This window comes from Lepidochelys olivacea (assembly GCF_965140295.1).
Source record: "Lepidochelys olivacea isolate rLepOli2 genome assembly, chromosome: 19".
In the NCBI taxonomy this organism is placed as follows: Eukaryota; Metazoa; Chordata; order Testudines; family Cheloniidae; genus Lepidochelys; species Lepidochelys olivacea.
In genome coordinates this window covers 9,815,275-9,837,546 of record NC_140429.1, presented here as the reverse complement: position 1 = coordinate 9,837,546, position 22,272 = coordinate 9,815,275, and the positions used below count along the sequence as shown (strand labels likewise).

Genomic DNA, 22,272 nt, shown 5'->3' with positions numbered 1-22,272 from the left:
TCCTCTATATCCCTCCTAGCTGCAGGCCCAGCCCTCCACTCCTTGGCTCCTCGTACCCACTGAGCTCCCTCCATACCCTGCAAGCCAGGGCGAGTCACATAACACTCTGGAGCCGGCAGACAGACCCCCACCGACCCCCACCTCAGGTGCCACAGCGGAAACGTCTGCTGATCGGAAAAGCCTGGTAACATGGAAGGGGCCAGGGCCGGGGGTTGTGATTCCAATGTGTATAGTCAATAAAACTTTCTGCCTTTGTACTTTGACAAATTTCTCTGAGGAACAAACCTGTTTTCTGGGGCCTTTTGGTTTCCATGTGTCTGTTTAGAGGCCTCGGTTACCGAAGGAGGAGGCTCTGGGGAGCTGTATTTCCACAGGGGATGCCTGAGCTCTCTTCAGGCCAGCGGTCCCCTCCTCCAACATCCCCAACCACTCAATAGATCAATAGATTCTTCACAGCCCCGGGTGCTCAAGGCACAGCCACTGGGCAATAATACAGCCCATCAGGCTATATATGGTCCGTGGGCACCCCTTCAATTTCAATACAGACGTGTGGCCTGCATGGATGACAGCCTCCAGCATGCCACGTGGCATGGCAGGCTAACAGCAATCAAACATCCTTCAGAGTACCAGCTGTTTTCTGCAGGGGTCAGGAAGGAATCTACTTTTAGCTGGCATACAGCATTGCCTGGTTACCAGGTGCATTCTGGTTTATATTCCACCCCCTTCCTCTAAAGAACTGGATTGTGGCTGCTGCCAGGGACAGGATACTGGTTAAGGTGGACCGATGTTCTGACCTGCTATAGCAAGCAGTCCATGATGGAGGGGTTGGAAGAGGGACCTGGGTTGGGACCCAGATCTCCTGGGTTCCTTTCTTGGTTATGCCATTGAGTGACCTTGGGCCAGTCTCTTTACCTCTCTGTGCCTTGATTTTTCCACCAGTAATATGGGCATAATGTAATAGACTGGTTAGTGTCCCTGTGCACGACTGCCCTTTGCTGGCTGGGGTCAAACCTGCTCAACTGTGTATCATAGACCCTATACTGCTGACAACTACTGGGGATTCTTCTTTAGCTCCAATGACTGGGGCTTGTGCTTTTAGAGCAGGAGGATCTGGATTCTGACCTCAGAGCTGATGTGAATTTCCTGGTTGCCCATGGATTAGTTACAATGCTCACCTGCGTCAAAAGGGTGGGGTTAATCAATGGGTATCTGTTTGTGAAGGGCTTTTGGGGCCTGAGATGGGGGGCCTTGTGAACAGCTCTCGGAAGTGTTTCCAGAACCAGTGAGCAAACCAAGTGGGGAGGCGAGGGGTCTTGCGTGCGGTTGTGACGAGGGAGGTTGCCACTCAAGTCCAAGGGGAAGTGCTCTGCGCATGACCTGGCTTCCTGTTTCCTCATCAAGCCTGGGAAACAGCAGGGTTCCCCATTGCGGCCCAGGGAAGAGAGTTCTTCCTGCCCAGCTGGTACGAGCACATCACCTGCGAGATGGTGCCAAGGAATCAGCCATGTGACTGGCTGCTCCTGGGCTGGGCAGGGAGCTGGCTGTGAACCCCAGAGCCAAGCCTCATGCTCACCCCTAGGACCTGCAACAAAGCTGTCACCATGACACCAGCTCCCACATACTTGTCTATCCCAGGGGGCTCTGTAGGGAGCAGGGCAAAAAGCTCTGGTTGTGTGTGCGGGACGTGTCGCAGCAGGGGACGCTGTAGGGAATGGGGCGGAAGAGGTGGCTTTGGGGGAGCTCACACCTATTCTAGTCCCAGCCTCAGGCTCCAACCAAAGCAGGAGGTTCCTAATGGGGGATGAAACGTTTTTTCCCGTGGGTCCCCCTGTGAAGTGGAGGTGGCTTCCTGCACGGTCTGCACCCCTTTGTAGAAAGACACGTCCCCCTACTGGCATCTCTCTCCTGGAGGCAGCTCTCGCCATCCGGCAGCTGTTGTCGAAAGAGTCTTGTGAGTGTGTGACTCATGCTTCGCTGACTTCCCCCCCACGACCCACCCCAGACCCGGCTGAGGGGGAAGATGCCGCGTGCAGGGCTGGGCTGGTCTCTCAGCCCCTCTGCCTGTCACTTCAACAGGAAGAGCTGAAGGAAGCTGCAGGCTCGAGCGCTCGCCTTTGCTACGCTCTGAGAAATCCCCTCATTTACCAGCAGGCCTGGTGACTAATCCCCACCGCATGGCGCACAGGGTGGGCGGGCAGGCAGGTACCCAGCTGTGTAAGGACAGGGCCTGGGCCTTCCTAGAACTCACTCAAGGCGGCTTTGATTAACCCATCGTTCCCCAGTGACAGTACGAAGTGCTCAGGGTAGTGGCCATATTATGGGCCCGATCCTGCCCTTTTGAAACCAACAGGAGTTTTGCCGTGGACTTCGACAGGAGCAGGATCCAGGCCTGTGTCCTCTCTTGTGGCCCAGTCCTGTGGGGTGAAGAGCCTTTTCCGGAAGGTGCTGGCGTACCCTCAGATTTCCTTGGGAGCTGAGGTTGCTCAGCACCTTTCAGGATCAGGCCCAAAGGAAGGGTGGTCTTGTGGTTAAGCCAGAGGCCTCAGAGACAGGACATCTGGGTTTAGTTCCTGTGTCGCCTTGGGCAAGTCATGTCACTGCCCCATGCCTCAGTTTCCCCACCTCTAAAATGGGGATAGTGAGAGGTAGACAAGCCATTTATTTACCTTTGGTCTAGCCAGAAGCTGGTCTGGAGGGATTGGTCCAACTTCAGTGTCAGAGACCTGAGAGAGGTCACTACTGTCCTCTCAGGTTAAGAAGAGTGTGACTTCCCTACCTGATATACCCCTCCCTGTGTCACAGAGCTGGGGCTGGAAGTGGGGACTGCAGGCCAGGCTGGTGGGGCTCCTTCCCTAGCTGAGCCACAGAGCTGGGCTCATGAGGCTCCTCCAAGCTGCCTGTTCAGTGGGGAAAGGCCCCTGATTCCCCCTCCTGCCCGGGGCGGGGTGCGGGGGGGTGACTTTCGGGTGCAGCGTGCTGAGAGATTTGCCTGCTCGGCCAGCTGCCCGCCAGCTGCTTATGTGAAAACTCCGCAGAGAGCTGAGCAGAGTCTTTCGAGGAACAAGCTTCCTCCTGAGATGAAGAAGAAACCAGCGAGGCTGGGAGAAGGGAAAGGCACCTGGCCAGGCTCCATGCATCCTCAGCTCAGCTTCAGCAGCAGCTGAGATGTGTCGGCCCAGGGGAGCTAGCATCTCAAACACGAGGGGGGGTTTGCCTCCTAAAAACGGCTCTCAGGAAAGAGCACAAGGGATGGGGCTGAAATGGAAGCCGTACTTCAGTTTAACGCTTTACCTTTCAAAGGCTTGAACTGTTTTTTCTCCTTTTCGGTATCTTTAATCAAAGGTTAGAAGGATTGTTCATGCTGTGGAGGAAAGAGCCTTCACTCTCAGGTTGGAAGCAACAAAATCAAAGACAGCTTTATTTGACAGGGTTCAGAGTAGCAGCCGTGTTAGTCTGTATCCGCACAAAGAAAAGGAGGACTTGTGGCACTTTAGAGGCTAACCAATTTATTTGAGCATAAGCTTTCCTGAGCTACAGCCCACTTCATCGAGCGATTGCAAGGGAAGAATACAGCTGACAGAGAGCATCGCTGCCTCAGTTTCTCCGAAATACAAGCAGTATCACACAAGCATTTACACTCTTTTGTGGCCTGCATTAATTGAAAACATCTACATTTTGTTTATATTATGTCCTGTCTAATCCAGCATTTTCTCACTTTCACTTCTTAAAACATCATTATCTCAAGGCTAGGTCACACTGACTGTGCGCTGCTGTTTTCCCACTCGCTTCTGACGTGAGTCCTGCTTCTACAGGTCCCGTGATATTAGGCTAAGACGTGGCATAACCGTTGCTCTGTTTCTAACAAATTAAAAATGGCGGCACTTAAACCCTCTCTTTCTTTCCTGTTTCCACAATGCCGTGTCTGCCGGGGGGCTGAGCAGGCAAAGGGCTCTGTCTACCGAGCCCCGGACCTTGTTTAACGGGTAATGTTGGATGGTGACTGGGTTAGGTGGACAGCTTTAGCCCGTTTATTTCATCTAAATTAATACATCATCCTGCAACTCCCCTTCCTTCAGCCCGCAGCTGGAGTGCCCCCTGGTGGGTGAACTTCAGACATGATCTGGTGGAGCAGAGTTCAGCTTTGAGTTCCCAGGCCCCCTGGATTAGTCAGGGTGGCAGCATGGGGATTGAAGCGGGGAGCCCACAGTCAGCACATAGCTCATTGCTTAGCATTTCACGACAAGACTGGGCTTGAAGGACATTCCCCTGGTGCCTCCTTGTGGTTCACGTGAGAACCTCTGGGTCCAGCCTTTGGGGTGTATCCGCAAGGCTTGGGACCTGGGGGCAGTGCGGTTCAGATTCAGAACCAGGGCTGGCATTAGGGGGTAGCAAGCAGGGCAATTGCCTGGGGCCCCACGCCGTAGGGGCCCTCTCAAAGCTACATTGCTCAGGCTTCGGCTGCAGCCCTGGGGGTTTCAGTGGAGTTGCCAGGCGTCTGGTTTTTGACCGGAACGCCCGGTCGAAAAGGGACCCTGGTGGCTCTAGTCGGGTCAGTCTGGTCAGCAGTGGCCCAGGGCTAAGGCCCCAGAGCCAGCTCTGCAGCTCCCATTGGCTGGGAACCACGGCCAATGGGAGCAGCGGGAGTGGCACCTGCGGGTGCGAGGGCAGCGCATGGAGTCTCCCTGGCTGCCCATGCGCCTAGGGGCCACAGGGACCTGGCGACCACTTCCTGGGAGCCGTGGTAAGCACCGCCGGGATCCTGCACTCCCTCCCACACCCCAACCCTCTGCCCCAGCCCGGAGTCCCCTCCTGTACCCAAACTTCCTCCTGGAGCCCGCACTCTTCACCCCCTCCTGCACCCCAACCTCCTGCCCCAGCCCTGAGCCCCCTCCTGCACCCCAAACCCCTTATCCCCGGCCCCACCCCAGAGCCAGCACCCCCAGCTGGAGCCCCCACCCCTCCTGCACCCCAACCCCCAGTCCCCTCCTGCACCCCAAACCCCTCATCCTTGGCCCCACCCCAGAGCCCACACCCCCAGCCAGAGCCCTCACTCCCCCTCCCTCACCCAACCCCCCCTCGTCCCAGCCCAGTGAAAGTGAGTGAGGGTGGGGGAGATCAAGTGACAGAGGGAGGGGAGATGGAGTGAGCGGGGGTGGGGCCTCAGAGCAGGGGCAGGGCAGGATGTTCAGTTTTGTGCCATTAGAAAGTTGGCAACCCTAGGTTTCAGCCCCATGAGGTGGGGCTTCAGCTTTCTGTCCTGAGCCCCAGCCAGTCTAACGCTTGCCCTGCTTGGCGGCCCCCTGAAACCTGCTTGCAGCCCCCCGGGGGAGCCCCGGACCTCTGGTTGAGAGCCACTGGTCTGGAGAGAGAGGTTGCCAGCCTCCAGGTAGAGCCGCTGGAATAAAGTGAGACCACAGGACAAAGCTCACTTCAGAGCCCAGCCAGCACTGGTGATAGCCCATGCCAATGTGCCCATAGTCAAGTGGGGGTTAACTGGGTTAATCACAGTATTATGGGTTGGAGCCATGTCCGCCTCTCCCTTACTTCCCGTTTGGTTAGCAGGGTTTCCCACTCCCACGCTCTGTTGGGTTGGAGTCCAGAGCAGCGGCGAGTTCCCAGCCTGCAGTCCTGGGAGCGTCTCTGTCCCTTTAGAAAGCTGCTCGGTCTGGTGGGCGTCACATCTGCCCCCAGCACACACTGGCTCCCATTTTACAATCCCTGCACTGGCCCTGATTCACTTCCCATTATTTCACGTGGCTTTGGGTGCCCGCACCCTGCTGGCCGGCCCCATCCCCAGGGACTTCTCATGCCTGATTTCCCCAGGCTCGGGGGAAGGCGATCCCCCCCGCTGGTCCTTCACTTTTACCCTCGGCCCAGCTCTGAGAGCTTTGGGCTGGCACTGGCCACCCCATCTGTGCTGGTGCGGGGAAGGGTTTTCTAAAGCACCCTGGTCGCTCTCCGTTGCAGAAGCTCCGGGGATTTTCAGTGCTTTAGAAAACGCTGCCCGTTGTGCTTGTCTCATGTGGCTCTAGTGACCTGACTGCAAACACTGCGATGCCCTTGTACTGCCCCCGGGTACAGCAGAGCCCCGGGGGGATCTGGCTCTGAGGGGCAGGAGGCAGCCTGGTTTTGAAAGTCCCAAGCAGTAGCGCTCCCAGCGCCTCCCTCAGGGGCCCGTCCCCAGCCTAATTCAGCCCCTGTTGAGTCCTGCCTTTGGGGTGTATCTCCCAGCCCCTGCCTGGCCTCCTGATGTTTCCTGGCTCCCTCCCGCTCTCCGCTGGACTCTCAGACCCCCTTTTCAGGCTGCTGGGACAGAATTCAGGGACCCCGAGAGGGACTCAGTGACAGACTGAGGCTGCGGCTCACAAGCCCCACCCCAGGACTTGCAGCAGGGATGAGTCCGGATAGGTTAGCAAGGCTCTGGGTGGGTCAGCGGACCGGCACTGACCTACAGGGTCTTTCCCATCTGAAGGTTGCTGAAGGTGACTCGGGTCAATAGTGCCAGGCCAGCCTGGTGGCTGCGGTGACAGGCCAATGGCCTGTGTGAAATGTTTGGGGCGTCTCACACCAGGTGTCCACATCTCAAATCCCCACCCCCATTCTCAACTGGCACTGACTGGCCCCCTTGTGGGCAGACCCACTGAGTGGGTCTCGGAGACTGAGCTCCCCTCTAGGTCCTAGATGGGGTCCCTCTAATGCAGGGCTGAAGCACACTGGCCAAGAGAGGAGGCAGTTTTTTGGTGCAGGGACCATGTGTCTCTTGGTTCTGTGTTTGTACAGCACCTATCCCAATGGAGTCCTGGGGCAGGAGCGGGGCTCTTGGGCATGACTGCAGTACACATCAGACATCATAATATTAATACCCAGAGGATTCAGGTTTCCAGGACTCTCAGCCTGGTGCATTCATTCCCTGGTGCTGCCTCTGCGAGGGGATGTTGGGATGCTTTGGCATGAAAGACATGACCAGCATTCAGGGCTGGATTAAGCCATGGGCCCCATAGGCCTCTGCCTGGGACTAAAGTCACTGCTGCTGCCCAAAGCTCAGCTTTCATTTGTAAAAGAATTACGTTTCCGGCCCTCGTGGGGGCCAAGAAAAACTTGAAGCTGCACCATGAATACAACCAGTGCAGTGGCGGCTTCCTGAGTCTGCAGAGAGCCTGAACCAAGAGCTCTGAGAAGGCTGAGCTGCACCAGCCATCTCAATGGGCTGTTTGCTACCAGACCCACTGCTCTGGGAGGGGGCCCTCACTGTTGTCACCCTGCAGGGGTGAAGATGGCAGGGCCCCGGTGTGCTATGCAGAGTCTTCAGCTCCGGTGGGTGGGAGCTTAAACCTCCACCTTTAGGGCAGACCCCAGCCTGCCGGAATGCAGGGAGCAAGAGGGCAGGGGTGGGAAAGCCCAGCCTACCCACATGGAGTGGTAATAAATTCCCCACCAGCTCGGCCAGTGGCCCTTGTGTGGGGTGTCCCTAGGGGGACCCATGTGATAGGGCTCAAAGTAACAGCCCTGGTAACGGGTCCCTCTGCTTGGGCTCCACAGACTTTCCAGGGCCTTGCTCCCACTCTCACTGGGGCAGAGCTATGGCAATGGGGTGGGGTCCACTAGAGGGGCCACCTGGGCCTGTTAGCTTTCATTTTCTGGGGCGCCCGTGCTGCCAGTCCCCCCCTGTTTTTGAGATCCAATGGTTGGGACCCATGGGGTAAGTTCCACATAGTAGTGCCCTCCATACAACAGCATCACCTTGGGGTGCGACCTTCTCCAGTGCCATGTGCTAAGGAGGCCTGGGCTGGGTTTCAGCCCCTGGATGGGAGACCCACCTGGCAGCAGACACTGAAGTTGGTGAGTCTGTTTCCAGTGAGTCAGTGCTGAGCCAGCACCCCGTCTTCCATGAGTGGGAGTGGTGCTGCTGGGGGAGCCATCTTTCAACTGAGAGCCCTGGCCTTGGGTTTGCATAGCTATGGTCATTAAAGATCCCAGGCACTTTTTGCCTGCGTGGAGATATTAACCCCATTGTTGTGGCTAAATTCCAACTCAGGGAACTGCAATCTGCAGCCCGAAATCCCCCTAGGATTTGCAAAGGATACAGCATTCCTCCTCACTTCCTGTCCTAAACTGTTGTGCAGTGTTGCTGTATGTAGCAAAACAGCTGCTGTGCTCCACCCCAGAGGTGGCTGCATTACAACGTTGGATGAAGTGATCCGTATATAAAGTGCTTTAGGATCCTTTAGGTAAATATATCAATGTAAGTTATTAATTATTATTAACAATGCCCAAAAGACCCCTTCCCAGACTTTTATCTAGGGCACAACCTCCCCATGAGGGGGAATATGGAGAGACAGTGGACTGAAGATTTGTTATAAGGCTCTGCCACTTCATAACAGATAGGCTCTTTGGAGGATACGGCTAGTGGGGCTGGGAGCCAGGAGCGCCAGGGTTCCCTTGCCCCCACTCAGGTACTGCGTCTCAGACTAGACTTGGGAAGTCACCCCAAAATCTGGGAAATGGGGGTAATGATCAAATTTAGCCCCCTTCCCCTCCTGATAACGCAGGGGAAGGGGGCTCCTTAGAGGGGTCTCCTCTACCCAAGTGAGGGATGTAAAAGATCCATGAGAGCACCCACTCGATCTCCCCTGGCCTGCTTAGTAGAGATGGGCCTGATCCAGCCCCTCAGCCTTTGGAGAGGCTGGATCGGCCTCCGAAAGGTGGAAGCCTGCCTCACTGTTTGTTGTTTTCTGAGTCAGTGCCTAGGTGAGACTTTCCCCTCGGACCCGGGCTGCTGAGATCTGCCTTGTTTGTTCTCTAAACAAACACACAGCAGGTAGGATCCTTTCCCGGAGCTACTGAGTCTCAAATCCCAGCCCCACACCTGCCACACACCGTCTGAGGCCTGGGCTGGGCACTTTCCCACTTTCCCTGGGCGGTTACGCTGAACACCTGTCTCCAGGCTGCGGTCGCGCTCATGTGACCGGGCTCGAGTTCCCAATGCCAGGTAACAGCCCCGGTAACCAGGCCCTCCGCCTGGGCCCCACAGTCCTCCCGGGGCCGCTCTAGCCGTGCTCCCAGCTGGGCACGGCTGGATCTGTCAGCACTGCCGCAGCAGGAGTTACTCCCCGCTCCCTCCCCAGCACACACACCCGGATTCTCCCAGGTGGGTCGCATGCCGGCTCCTGGCTAAGAAAAGGAGGGAGCAAGAGGAGGCTTGTCTGTCCCTGCCGGCTGGGTGCGTGGGGAGCGGTGCTCCCAGCTCCACCCTCCACTGGCCTCTAGCCCTCCGGTTGCTAATGTCTCTCAGGGCCGAGGACCAGGCGGGCTCCCCGCAGCGGGACCCCCCCAGAGCCAAGAAAGGGGGCATCAGGAGGCGGCTCGCCCAGCTCTTCTCCAGAAGTGAGATCAGCCTGACAGAGCTGCAGAGGAAGGAGGGCAGCTGGGATGGCCCCAGCGCCCCAGGAGCTGCCAGCCACCAGGATGGGAAAGGGAAGGGCAGGAGGAAAGAGAAGAGGAGCACGTTGCAGGGGTCCTTGCAGAGGTGAGCCCCCCCGGAGGCGGGCAATGGGTGAGCTGCAGCTTCTGGCTGCGGGAGAAGGGGTGTGCTAGCTTGGGCCTGGGGACGACTGCACGCCCCTCAGTGCGACGGGTGGGTTTGTGTGTGCACGTGAGTGACTGTAACAGGCATGTGTGTATAGGTGTGTTTTCACATGTGCCTGACAAGGCGTGTTGCATCTGGTGGGCACGTCTCTCCATGTGCATGTTGTGATTGTGGCGGGCACAGGGCTAGGCGTGTGTGCGGACTAGGGGCATGTTCCGCGTTCAGCTGTGAACGTTTATCCCCCTCACACGCTCCCCACCCAGGGATGTGCTGAGCTGTGGCCGTACAGATTGGGCCTCCTTTGCTCTTGGGGTGTTTATAGGAGCCCTTTTGGGAAGCAGTCCCGCTGCTGAGTCAGCCTGGGGAGGTTTGATAGGAGACTAGGATCTGGGTCTGTCTTTCATTCCCAGCCCATAAGGAAGCGGGAGCAGCCCCTAGGCTGGCACGCTTGAGGAAGGGGGCTGAATTCTTGTCCGTGTCGCCTTTGTGTGAACAGGTCGCTATCTGGCCTGCTAGGCCCTTTCCTAATGGGTCCAAGCTTGTAGTCACCGTGTCCAGACCACATACAACCTGGTGGTTTCAGAATCTAATCAGTGCTTGGAGTAACGTAACCCATCCAGTCAATACACACCCCAGCAGTCAATACATCCTGTCCACGTGCATCTCACAGTCAGGGTATCTGGTCCATACACAAGGGATACAGTCCCGCTGCCTGGTCCATATACACCTTCATTCAGCATGATCTTTTTTGCAGTATCTGGTCTGTACATAGCTTGAATCCATGGTGCTTGGTCCATGTGAACCTCAAAGTCAAGGTGTCCAGCCTATACCCCTCAGAATGGGCTGTAGATTCAGGAGGCCAACACCCAGGCCAAACAAGATGCATTCCTGTCCTACCCGATGGGATGGGGAAGTGGGCAGCAAAGTCCCTCCAGATAGAGTCGAGGGAGCCTGTGCTCATAGACTGGAGGGTTCTGCCTTCTGAGAGAAACGTTGGTTCTTCTCATGATGGTCTGAGATCGTTGGGAGACAACTGAAAAGCCCAGGTACTCCCCTTTTTCCACCTGGAGCGGGGTCTGAGCCAGGCAGTTTGGATTCAGCGCTTTCCCCGAGGTCAGGCAGGTTGGGCTCTGGGCCCATCACTAGCACCACTGTCTCCCATGGACTTTGCGCTTCACTCTAGGATGGCCGAGGAGGACAAGATCTCCGCTGGGGGAAGACGCAGCGAGGAGCACCCCCATCCCAGCGGGCCCCGGAAGTCATCCTCGAAGGTGAGGCCTCTCTGGCGTGAATGGCTGTGGAAAGGATAAGTGTCTGGCCTGGGGCGTGTGGGATGGCTCAGCTCCTGGGGCAGAAGGCGCTGTGGAGAGGCCTGTGAGCTTCCCCTGGGCAGAGCCAGCGGGTCACTCTCCTTCCTTTGGTAACGGATACCCAGAGGCCTGCCCGATTCTCCAACACGTGACCCCGGGGTCGCTCGGCCCTTTGTGCTGCTGGCAGCAGGGGCACTGGGCCGCTCAGAGCGCAAGGCCGTGGCCAGTCTGCTCCACTGCACATGCCTGAGGCTGGCCCGGCTGTTGAGGCTGGCCGCCCTGGCACATGTGAGGTTTAAGGAGACAGGTTCTCCAGCTGGGATGGAGTGTGGTCTAGTGGTTGAAGAGGGGACCCAGGGACTTGGGTTCTCTTCCTGGCTCTGCCACTCACCTGCTCTGGGACTTTGGACAAGTTGCTGAATCATTGTGTGCCTCAGTTTCCCCACCTGTAAATGGGGATAATTGTACTTGAAATCCCCAGAAGGAGGGATCCTGCTTTCAGAACTGCAGCCTTCTGTGCCTCTCCCATCAGAGGCCTCCTCCATCCAGGGAGGGGAGTATCCCAGAGGCTTGTCTGGCTGCTTTCCGCGGGCAAGGGTCTGTGCTGGTACAGTGAGGCTTGTGGGCGTGGGGCATCACTGATTAATGATATTTTGCACTTCAAGAGAGACAGATGCTCCAGGCTCGCAAAGCGCATCACAAACGTTAATGAGTGATGCCCCAGACCCGTCCCCATGGAGGTGGGGCAGTCTCGTTTCCCCGGTGACAGATGGGGAAACTAAAGCACAGGGATGGGAAATTGCCAGGATCAGTGACCCTGGGGGACAGATTCTCTCCAGCCTCGAGGTGTCAGTTATTGTTATTGGGTGGTGTTTCACACTCGCTCTCCACAGGAGCAAATTGGTGACACAAGGCGCAAAGCAGGGGAGAATCAGGAACAGAACCCAGCAGTCCTGGCTCCCCAACCATCCCTTACTCTAGTTACCAAACCCCCTGGGGATTCACCATAGCTTTGCTGTGGGTGCCTTTCTCCCTTCCTGCTGATCTCACTGACTTCTGCAGAAGCAGCAGGCTGAGGGCCATTTCCTGTGGGGCGAGGGTTCCCTCTCTTGGGAGCTCAGGAGTACTACAGGACAATCAGAGCAATGCCTTGGAATTTCCTGAGGGGCAGCCGTGTTAGTCTGTATCAGCAAAAAAAAACAAGGAGTCCTTGTGGCACCTTGGGGACTAACACATTTATTTGGGCATAAGCTTTCATGGGCTAAATCCCACTTCATCGGATGCATGCAGTGGAAAATACAGGAGGAAGATATATATATATATATATATATATATACAGACCTAAAAGTCACAATTCTTCAACAAAAAAACTTCAAAAACAGACTCCAACGAGAAACTGCAGAACTGGAATTAATTTGCAAACTGGACACCATTAAATTAGGCTTGAATAAAGACTGGGAGTGGATGGGTCATTACACAAAGTAAAACTATTTCCCCATGCTAATTTTCTCCCTACCGTTACTCACACCTTCTTGTCAACTGTTGGAAATGGGCCATCCTGGTTATCACTACAAACGTTTTTTTTCTCCTGCTGATAATAGCCCACCTTAATTGATTAGTCTCATTAGAGTTGGTATGGCAACACCCATTTTTCATCTTCTCTGTGTATATATATCTTCCTACTGTATTTTCCACTGCATGCATCTGATGAAGTGGGTTTTAGCCCACGAAAGCTTATGCCCAAATAAATTTGTTAGTCTCCAAGGTGCCACAAGTACTCCTCGTTCTTTTTGGAATTTCCTGTTTCCCATGTAATTCTGTCCATGCTTTGACCCGGCTAGCATTTTAAAGCCATAAACAGGGAGGTCTGGGGGGAAACACATGGGCCCATCACTAAACCCCACTGAAAGCCATTGGGCTGGGACAGCTTTGGGGAGGGACGAGCTCCCCTAATTGGGGAAAGCATATGCGCATCTATATATTTTCTCCAGCTCTCTCTGTCTGTGTTTCCCTCTGTCTCTCACCTGTCTGTCCATCCATCATGGTAAATAATATCTGCAAGACACCTAGCCTGGCGCCGCGGCAGGAACTGAGCATGTGCGATCTAGGCTGTGCTTTGCAGGGACATGGCTGTAAGAGGATGGGATTTTTCCCATCATTTAATGGGGCCCCCAAATCCCCCACCATGATGTTCCTTCTGTGGGTGTTTGTGATGCTAGGGCAAGCAGATGAGCAGAAACCATCAGGGGAAGATTTGAATTGGAAGTAGTTTGGTAACTGAGGCTGGTTTGGAGTACAGTTAGAGAGTGGAGCCAGTACTGCTAATCACAAGTGGCCAAAAACCATAAGTCAGCCCCGCAGAATCATGAGATGGGCTTAAACTCTCATGAGATTTTTAAAAACCAATAAATGATGGGTTCTTTTTATGGGCCTTCTGTCTGTGCTTAAGGGCTTTTCTCAGCAATCATGAGGGCTAGGCACTTACTTTCGTTTTAATGGAAGTTGAGAGTCTCGTGTGATCACCTGACTCCAGGAACTGGGGCTTTAAGAAAACCACGAAATGTCACAAGCTTCATGATAAAATTGTGAGAGTGGGCAACACTCTATGGCAGTCATTGATTGTATCTACAACCTGGTCTGTTCCCATGGCAAACATCCTGAGGCCTCCTCTAGAAACACACCCGCTCTGGGGTTCCTGCACGTTTCTCCTCCGCTCCCTGCGTTCCGTCAGAGCAGGGATCTGCGACTCCAGAGAAGAATTTGCTCAGGGACGGTGCAGGGATCCCCAAACTTCAGCAGAGACGCTGCTACCCCAGCCCGTTCATCAGAGCTGAGGGGCGTTGGTGGGGAGTTTGCGCAGAGCCTGGCTCTAGAGCCCATCAGCCCAGTGAACGCCTAGGAACGTTACAGGGCAGAAAACAACCCAGTATCTATTAAAGGAGAGAAACCTGCCCCAATCCCGGTCCCTGCTCTGGGCTGCGCGAGTCACTCCTGGTGTTAGCACCATTCTCGTTGGAAGCTGTCCATGGGGTGGGTGAGGGAACGTGTGAAAGTGGGGGATCTAATCTCCCCAGGTGTCTGTGGAACAGGTGTGCTCCACTGGCCTGTGTCTAATAGCTTCAGCTCCTTCCTGCTGCACCAGTGACTCCGGAGGGTGGAGCCCCTTTGGCTGTTTGCTCAGCGCCTTGCCCCAGGGGAAGGCTGGAGCTACGTCCTAGCCTGGCTCAGCTGGGGCAAGTGGGACCACTAGCTGCTTGGTACGGTGTAGGGGCCAATGGGGATTATGTAAGGCTGGTGCTCGCTCTGCTGCTACATGTCAGATCCCTTCTGCTGCCAGCCTGCACGTCCCCAGAGACAGGGACACAGGGGCTACCTCCTATCTGCTGGATCAGGAGCCCAGGCCTCCCGCATTAGCCCAGGGACTGAGATCTCCTCTAGTGAGCAGGATTTACTATAATCCAGCGACACAGAGACTTGGACCTGGTCCAGTGACACAGGGACCAGCGCCTTAGTTGCTGAGTCAGAGGTTAGGACTTTCCCTGTGAGTTGGGCTGGGATCTCGTTCAGTGACTAGGAGCTCCCATAGTCCAGGGACATGGAGTCCCTGACCTAACCCAGTGGGACAGGGGACAGGCCTTGTTGAGTGACAGGAGCACAAAGATCTCCTAGAGCGTGGGGTCTACTCCACTCCCCCAGCAACTGGGAGAAGGGCTTTCTCTTAGGAACCCTCCCACCTCTTGTGCGGCACCGCTGATCTGCACGGGAGCTGCCGAAACTGACAGCCAGAGACAAAATGAGGGGCGCTGGCCAACCTCCTGGATCCCCTCCCCTGCGGGGCCTGAGTTCTTGTTCATTTCTTGGAGTTGCCTTGATTCTGTGGGAGCAAGGGAAGGACACTCTGATCCTGCCCCTGCTGGACCAGCTGTCTCCTGGGCTCACACTTTCCACTTCCCTCCTTTACCAGCTGGAGAATCTGGCTGAGATGCAGGTCTGCCCGCCTGCCCCTGTTAACAGAGATCCCCATGTGGGAGCCGTCTCTGCACAGGGATCACGATGCACTGTTGAAGAAGACCCACAGGCAGGAGCTGGCAAGCCCCAGGCACTGTGGAAATGCAGTTATCTGGGAGAAGGTGGCTCAGGAGATGGGTTCTGGGTTCTGGATCTTCTCTCACTTGCCGGTTCCAGGCCAGCCAGAAACCAGATCTCATCCCCATAGATGTGAAGCAAATGGGAAGGCAGCGGGAGTGTGAGTCCAGTGCGCTGTGACAAAGCGACATCACAACTAGCTCTTGTGTTGTTGACTCAGCAGAGGCTAAGGGTTGAACGAGCCGTGGAGACGGGGCAGGCCTGCCTGGATCAGCGCTAAGTTGCCCAGGCAGGGCCGGGTGAGGTCTACTCCACTCCCCCACTGCCCTGCCGATGCCCGTGCTGCCCCTGTCCGGCGGATAGGCGCCCTGCAGGGCTGGGATGCCAGCACTAGGATGCTGGAGCGTATCTGGAGTTTCCCCCATTGCTCCGATCAAACCCAGCAGCGTGGACGTGAATCAGTTCTAGAACCAGGGGCGCTTGGGCGACACCAAGCGTTTGCAAGGGGTGCGGGGACACACGCAGAATTCCAGCCTCCAGGCCAGTCGTGTGCAGGATCCTGCCCTTGTGAGCCTTGGCGCAGGGCAGGGGCTCTCGCTGGTGCTCCTGCTAGCCAGCACCTCCGTGCTGCTGTGTGGGGATGGAGCACACTAGTGGCTGCTTACTGCCTCCTGCCTGTGCACCCGCTCCTGATTCCCTCTCCTTCCCCCCACAGCTGCATGCTCTCAGCTACTCGGAGTCCGACCTCTGGAGGAACGGCCTCCTGCGGACGTTTGGGACCCTGCCCTGGCGGAGGCGGCAAAGCAGCCATCTGGAGCTCTCAGGCACCGGCGCTGGTGGTACGGGACACCTGGGGAGCTCACTGGGCAAGCCCTGGCCTTTCGGGCGGCTACAGAGACCAGCGGTCGGCAGTGATTTGGATATGGCAGGCCGGCTTGACCTGTGCTCTGCTGGGAACCTGGCCAGAGAGCAAGAGACTGCAGAGCCATCTGCTTGGCCCAGGGACACAGGGAACTCGAAGCCAGCCATACCCAGCCAGGTGGAAATCTTCACATCCTTTGACTCTCTGCTGGGCAAAGAAGATGGGAGTTCCTGGGGAGGGTCTGTTTCCATCAGCAGCTCCTCTCTGGACTTCCCCACCAGCCCTGAGACGCAGGAGGAAGACTACAAGCTTCCAGCTGCCCAGGAGGAACCCAGCAGAGCCTCAGAGCTTCTGACAGAGTGGGCTGAAAGAGTTTTCCAAGAGTATTTAGACTCAGGGACCTTCCGCCCTAAGGTGGCGGGACAGCCAGACCATGTGAGCCATGGCCACAGAGAATCCATCTCTGAACCAGAGACTTGTCCATTCACCAGCCCTGCCTATAATCGGATCAGCAGGACAGAGGACCCTGCAATAGGCAGGGAGAACCCGGAATGGCCTCTGGAGAATATCCGTGGGGTTGAACCCGCCCCTGCCAAGAGGCCTGCGAAGATCCGCTACGAGGTAATGATCACTCTGACCAAGGAGCAGGAAGAGGGTGCGAAGAGCGGAGCAGAGGATCGGCCTAGGGTCTGTGGGAATGGACCGGGTTCTCACGGAGCTGCGAAGTCACCTGGGGAGGCAGGAGTTTCTCAGGGGATTGCTGAGTTGCAGAAAATGGATGAGCAATGTCATGGGGAACCAGCCAGACCGGCTCTCCAGCTGGCAGCACACAAGGAATTCCAAACCTTCACGCGGCAAAGGGAGGGTACTGTTGGGGTGACCGGGCAGGTCCGCCCAGTCCCAGGGTGCCTGGTGACACCTCTGCAAGGATCAGAGCCCAGCCCCAGGCAGAGACGGGACGGGCAGGAACAGAGCCTGTGCCACGGCAGGGACCTCTCGGCAGCAGAGGGGAGAGCCGTCCGCGTGGCAGGAGCCCCGGCCAGCAGGTACGTGAGGAAACAGGTTTTGAAAGGAACCTGGGCCAGCCCAGGTCGGCAAGAACTGGGGAGGGAGGCATGTCTCCGCAGAATGGAGCCAGAGTGTCTCTGTGCCCCACACTGGGAGCTGTATCCATCCTTGGCACCTGAGCTCTCTCCACCTCTGCCTAACTCATTTTCCCTGAGCAGCTGGGAAGGGACCCAACAAGAGGAACCTCTGGCCGGGTTCGCAGAGGGCCGGTGTGCCCACTGACGTAATGCGGGGGATGGGGACTCAGCCCTGCTGAGAACCAAGCCACTCATTCATAAAAACAGTGAAAAGGGCTCCCCGAGTTCTGGGCCTGTATAAATCCTGGTGGGATGGGGGTCGGATCTGGGGGCCTCAGCTCTAAAAATGCAGGGCCAGATTCAGCTCCCAGTTCCATGGGTGTCAATGCAGAGTGAGCGCGAAGGCAGTGGAGTTACACTAGATTGACTCCTGGGGCTGGAGAGCAGAATTCAACCTGCCTGAGGCATCAAGAAACAACCTGGATTACAAATATATATATAGATATATATATGGCTACATTCCAACCCGGGGATCCAGCCCCCCGTTCAGCTGATGAACCCTCCTGTCCCAGTCATGCTCCTTTTGGGAGGGGGGCTTTCCCCAGGGGTTTGCAAGCCTGTTCACCCCAAATGCTTTTAACAGCCGGGAGTGTTGGCATCCGGGATGAGTCTGGGTCACGCTGCCGGAGGGTTTCGGTCCGAGTCTGAGGCTATTTTAAATATTGTCGTGACTTTGTGGCTGAGATGGAATCAACCAGCCAGCACTTCTGCCAAGCAGGAGGGGGGGAAAAATTGGAGCCAGTTATTGAGATTAACCAGCCTTGCCCGAATTCTTAATGCAGTCTCTCTGGCAGCAAACCCTCTGGCCCAAGTCCTTTCAGGCAGCATGGATCATGACCTTTTTTTTTGCATTAAAGACCACAGGGCGCTGGCTGCAGATTGGATTTCCATTAGGCTCCACTGGGCAGCCAGCCCATCATTGTGTGTCCAGATGTCTGGGGTTGTTACCTGAGCAGCTCAGTCTTTCTGCGTGCAGACGTGTATTTTGTAGGAACAAGGGAGTCACAGGAGTTTGCTGTTGTTGAAAACATGGCTCCATCAATGGACTATTGGGGTTCAGGCCAGGGGAAGCCCCCAAAGGTAGACAACAAAGTCATGAAATGTCAGCTGACCAGAAACAGGCAGAAGACAGCTGGGGCTCTTCCTCGAGGTCACCGGTTCAAAGCCAGCCCCAGTAAGTGGTGGCTGGAACTTGTTACCTCTGATGCCTGTCCAGTGGCCTGGGTGACATGAGTCTGCAGGTCCATTTCAACTGATGCTGATTGGCACAGCTGAAGTCGCGATTTATTGTTGTGTGTGTCCAGTGGCTTTGGAACAGTTTGTACAGTGGGGGGTGCTGAGAGCCACTGACCAAAACTGTAAACCCTGGATATGATGGAAACTACTTCAAGCCAGGGGGCGCTGCTACACCCCAGCAGCCCTAGTTCTAGCACCCTTGGGTGCAGCTCTAGGGTGCATGGTATTTCGGGGCCCTTTACACAGTTTGGATTAGGAGCATTTAACTATCCACATTGGGAATCATAACGATAAGGCCAGAATTAAGGCCAGAAGGAACCATCATGGTCATAGTCTGACTTCCTGGACATCACAGGACACAGACCCTCACCCACCCACTCCTGTAATAGACCCCTAACCTCTGACTGACTTACCAAAGTCCTCAAATTATGGTTTAAAGACTTCAATACCTAGCTCGTATGTAGCACTTTTCATCAGTGGACTTCAAAGCCCTTTATGAAGGAGGTCAGTAAATGCATCTCATGGTACTGCAGCTTTAAAGGGTAGACTCGGAGAAACTAAGTCAGTCGGTTAAATGCCAGGGCTCTCAGTCGGTCCAGTAAAAGCTACTACCTCACCCACCAGGGTTCTTCGTGATCACAGTCAGCAGGAGGGCTGGACACAAAGATGCACCTTGCAACCTCTTCTAAATGTCACCAGGTCCGGGATGAGCCATATTTCTGGCGGGAATGAATTCCAGAAGCCAGAGGCTGCTGCTGAGAATTCCCAACCTCTGACTCCTTCCTGGGACAGACAGCCCGAGTTTTCCAATGGTGGGGTGAGTCAGGGGGGAGAGTCAGTTTCTTAGGTAACCTGGGCTTGTGTCATTTTGGGCCCTGTAACCAGCACCTTCCCTTTCACCAGGAAGTGGAGCACCGCTGTGATGCGCTCACGCCAGCTCATTTTGCTCGGCAGGTGGCAAGACGTTTTCTGCAGTAGCCAAAGCTTCCAGGTGGCCTTTGAGGTAGAGCTGGTGGTCCGTTCTGAAGGGGACCATGATGAGGCCTGCATCCCGAAGGAAGCAATGTGCCAGCCCTTGACCAACTGTGGGGGAAAGAAAGTGTCTCTGGCCACTGAAGCAATCTGGGCATCTAGGGGCAGTGGCAGGCACCTGCCAAACCCCAGAGATTGGGAGCCACCTCAGCAATAGACAGGGAGATGCCTGCATCTGAGGGAGTGGCCACAGGCTTAACCAGCTGCTCAGTGCTTCCTTTGCAAGCCAGCATCAGCTCCATCTTATCTGTTTGATGCTTGCCTCCAGGGACCCATCTCAGCCAGACTCTGGGCGAGCAGACAGAGAGCTCCGTCGGGGGCCAGCTGGAGATCAGTGCGCCATCAGCACGGTGATGGCTCTGTAGCCCATCCTGCCTCACGATTGCCCCAAGCAGTTTTCTGTAATCACTAAACAAAGACTACAGGACTCCAGAGCTGGGAGTCCCTTTGAGATGGGACAATCTGGCGGTGCCACACTTTGGGTCCCTGTGGACAGGAGTGAATGGAACTGGTTTAAAGTGATACTGTCCAGACCTGCCAGGTCCCCTACTGGAGTTTTCAGAAGTGGAAGGCTTGTCTAGTGGTTAAGGCACTAGTGTAGGGCTCGGGAAACCAGTGTTCAGTTCTCTGCCACAGTCTTCCTGTGTGTGACCCTGGGCAAGTCACTTAGCCTATGTGTGCCTCAGTTCCCCATCTATACATTGGGGATAATAGCACTGCCCTGCTTCACAGGGGTGAGTGAAGATAAATACATTAAAGATTGTGAGGTGCTCAGATACTAGAAGAATAGGGGCCTTAGGCAAAGTTAGCAGCACCTCATGGGTGACGTGGTCGAAGGTCACTGCTCTACTGGTATGAGCCAGGCCACATGGCTTCTGTCCATTGCTGTGAGGAGATTAACCCCATTCCCATGCCTTAGTCTGGGCTGGAGGCTGATTGCCCAGGGTCCAAAGAATCTGATGATGCCAGCCTCAGCTGCGGGTTGTGGGTGGCAATCTGGCCCTGAGATCTTTTGGAAATCTGGCACAGGGAACTGAGATTTGTCTGTAGCTTTCTACTGAGGCAGCCCAGCAGACAAGGATTGTTCTGGGTTGAAAAGCCATCCAAATAGTTAAAGAGCTCAGGCTAAAACTGTGTTTGCTTAGAGCAGGGAAGGAACACCTTAAAGTCACCTGCCAACATGCAGGTGCTGCGTAGTTAGGGGGTCACCCAAACTGCATTTGGTCAGGTTACTGTAACTTCAGTATTCAGATGCTAATGGCCTGGGATCTCCTATGTGAATCGCAGGAGCTTCATTAAGAATCTTTATTAAAAACCTAATTGCAGCAGCAAATTCAAGTGCTCCGGCTTCTCGGGACGTGACTCACGCCCACACTCCAGTACGTGTCTGTCTGAATGCTGGACTTGCACCGATACAAATTACCCCCTCCGAAAGAGGAGGCTGGGGGAGGTGCTACATGTTAGTATGGCTTAGTGGACAGAGCATTGGAATGGCACTCTGCCACCAACTGACTTGGGTGACCTTGAGGAAGTCACTTTGCTGCCTTGTGCCTCAGTTTCCGCATCTGTAAAATGAGGATAGTGACACTGAGCTCCTTTGCCAAGTGCTTCGAAATCTACAGATGAAAAGTGCAAGATACAAGCTAGGTTTTATTATTAGTTCTTTTTACACACAACATTGAAACTCAGTCAGACTCCCATATCAATTTAGCTTCAATTGATTGCTTAGGCCTGATCTACAGACCGGTTTTGTACGGTTACGGGGGTGAATTTTTACTGATACACTGGTACAACTGGTTTCAGAGTAACAGCCGTGTTAGTCTGTATTCGCAAAAAGAACAGGAGGACTTGTGGCACCTTAGAGACTAACCAATTTATTTGAGCATAAGCTTTCGTGAGCTACAGCTCACTTCATCGGATGCATACTGTGGAAAATACAGAAGATGTTCTTATACATACAAACCATGAAAAAATGGGTGTTTACCACTACAAAAGGTTTTCTCTCCCCCCACAAACCCACTCTCCTGCTGGTAATAGCTTATCTAAAGTGATCACTCTCCTTACAATGTGTATGATAATCAAGATGGGCCATTTCCAGCACAAATCCAGGGTTTAACAAGAATGTCTGAGGAAGGGGGGGGGGGAGGAAAAAACAAGGGGAAATAGGTTACCTTGCATAATGACTTAGCCACTCCCAGTCTCTATTCAAGCCTAAGTTAATTGTATCCAATTTGCAAATGAATTCCAATTCAACAGTTTTCTCGCTGGAGTCTGGTTTTGAAGTTTTTCTGTTGTAATATCGCAACTTTCATATCTTTAATTGTGTGACCAGAGAGATTGAAGTGTTCTCCGACTGGTTTATCAATGTTATCATTCTTGACATCTGATTTGTGTCCATTTATTCTTAAAGCTGGTGGCTGAACTTTGTGACTTTGTCCTTACTCATAACTATTTCACATTTGGGGACAATGTATACCTTCAAACCAGCAGCACTGCTATGGGTACCCGCATGGCCCCACAGTATGCCAACATTTTTATGGCTGACTTAGAACAACGCTTCCTCAGCTCTCATCCCCTAACGCCCCTACTCTACTTGTGCTATATTGATGACATCTTCATCATCTGGACCCATAGAAAAGAAGCCCTTGAGGAATTCCACCATGATTTCAACAATTTCCATCCCACCATCAACCTCAGCCTGGTCCAGTCCACACAAGAGATCCACTTCCTGGACACTACAGTGCTAATAAACGATGGTCACATAAACACCACCCTATACCGGAAACCTACTGGCTGCTATTCCTACCTACATGCCTCCAGCTTTCACCCTGACCACACCACACGATCCATTGTCTACAGCCAAGCTCTGCGATACAACCGCATTTGCTCCAACCCCTCAGACCGAGACAAACACCTACAAGATCTCTATCAAGCATTCTTACAACTACAATACCCACCTGCGGAAGGGAAGAAACAGATTGATAAAGCCAGAAGAGTTCCCAGGAGTCACCTACT

The 22,272-nt window shown here is 54.7% G+C and overlaps 1 protein-coding gene across 1 annotated transcript in view; it reads left to right on the top strand.

Moving 5' to 3' along the window:
* Positions 1-9,281: 9,281 nt before the first annotated feature.
* CRYBG2 (crystallin beta-gamma domain containing 2) overlaps positions 9,282-22,272 on the top strand; it is a gene marked incomplete at its 5' end in the record, with an annotated part of 32,753 nt that continues 19,762 nt past the window's right edge. Inside the window, 3 exons of the mRNA XM_084652264.1 lie at positions 9,282-9,526; positions 10,770-10,857; positions 15,698-16,890. Coding sequence (XP_084508390.1) covers positions 9,282-9,526; positions 10,770-10,857; positions 15,698-16,890 — 1,526 coding nt within the window. The remainder of the gene's footprint in view (positions 9,527-10,769; positions 10,858-15,697; positions 16,891-22,272) is intronic.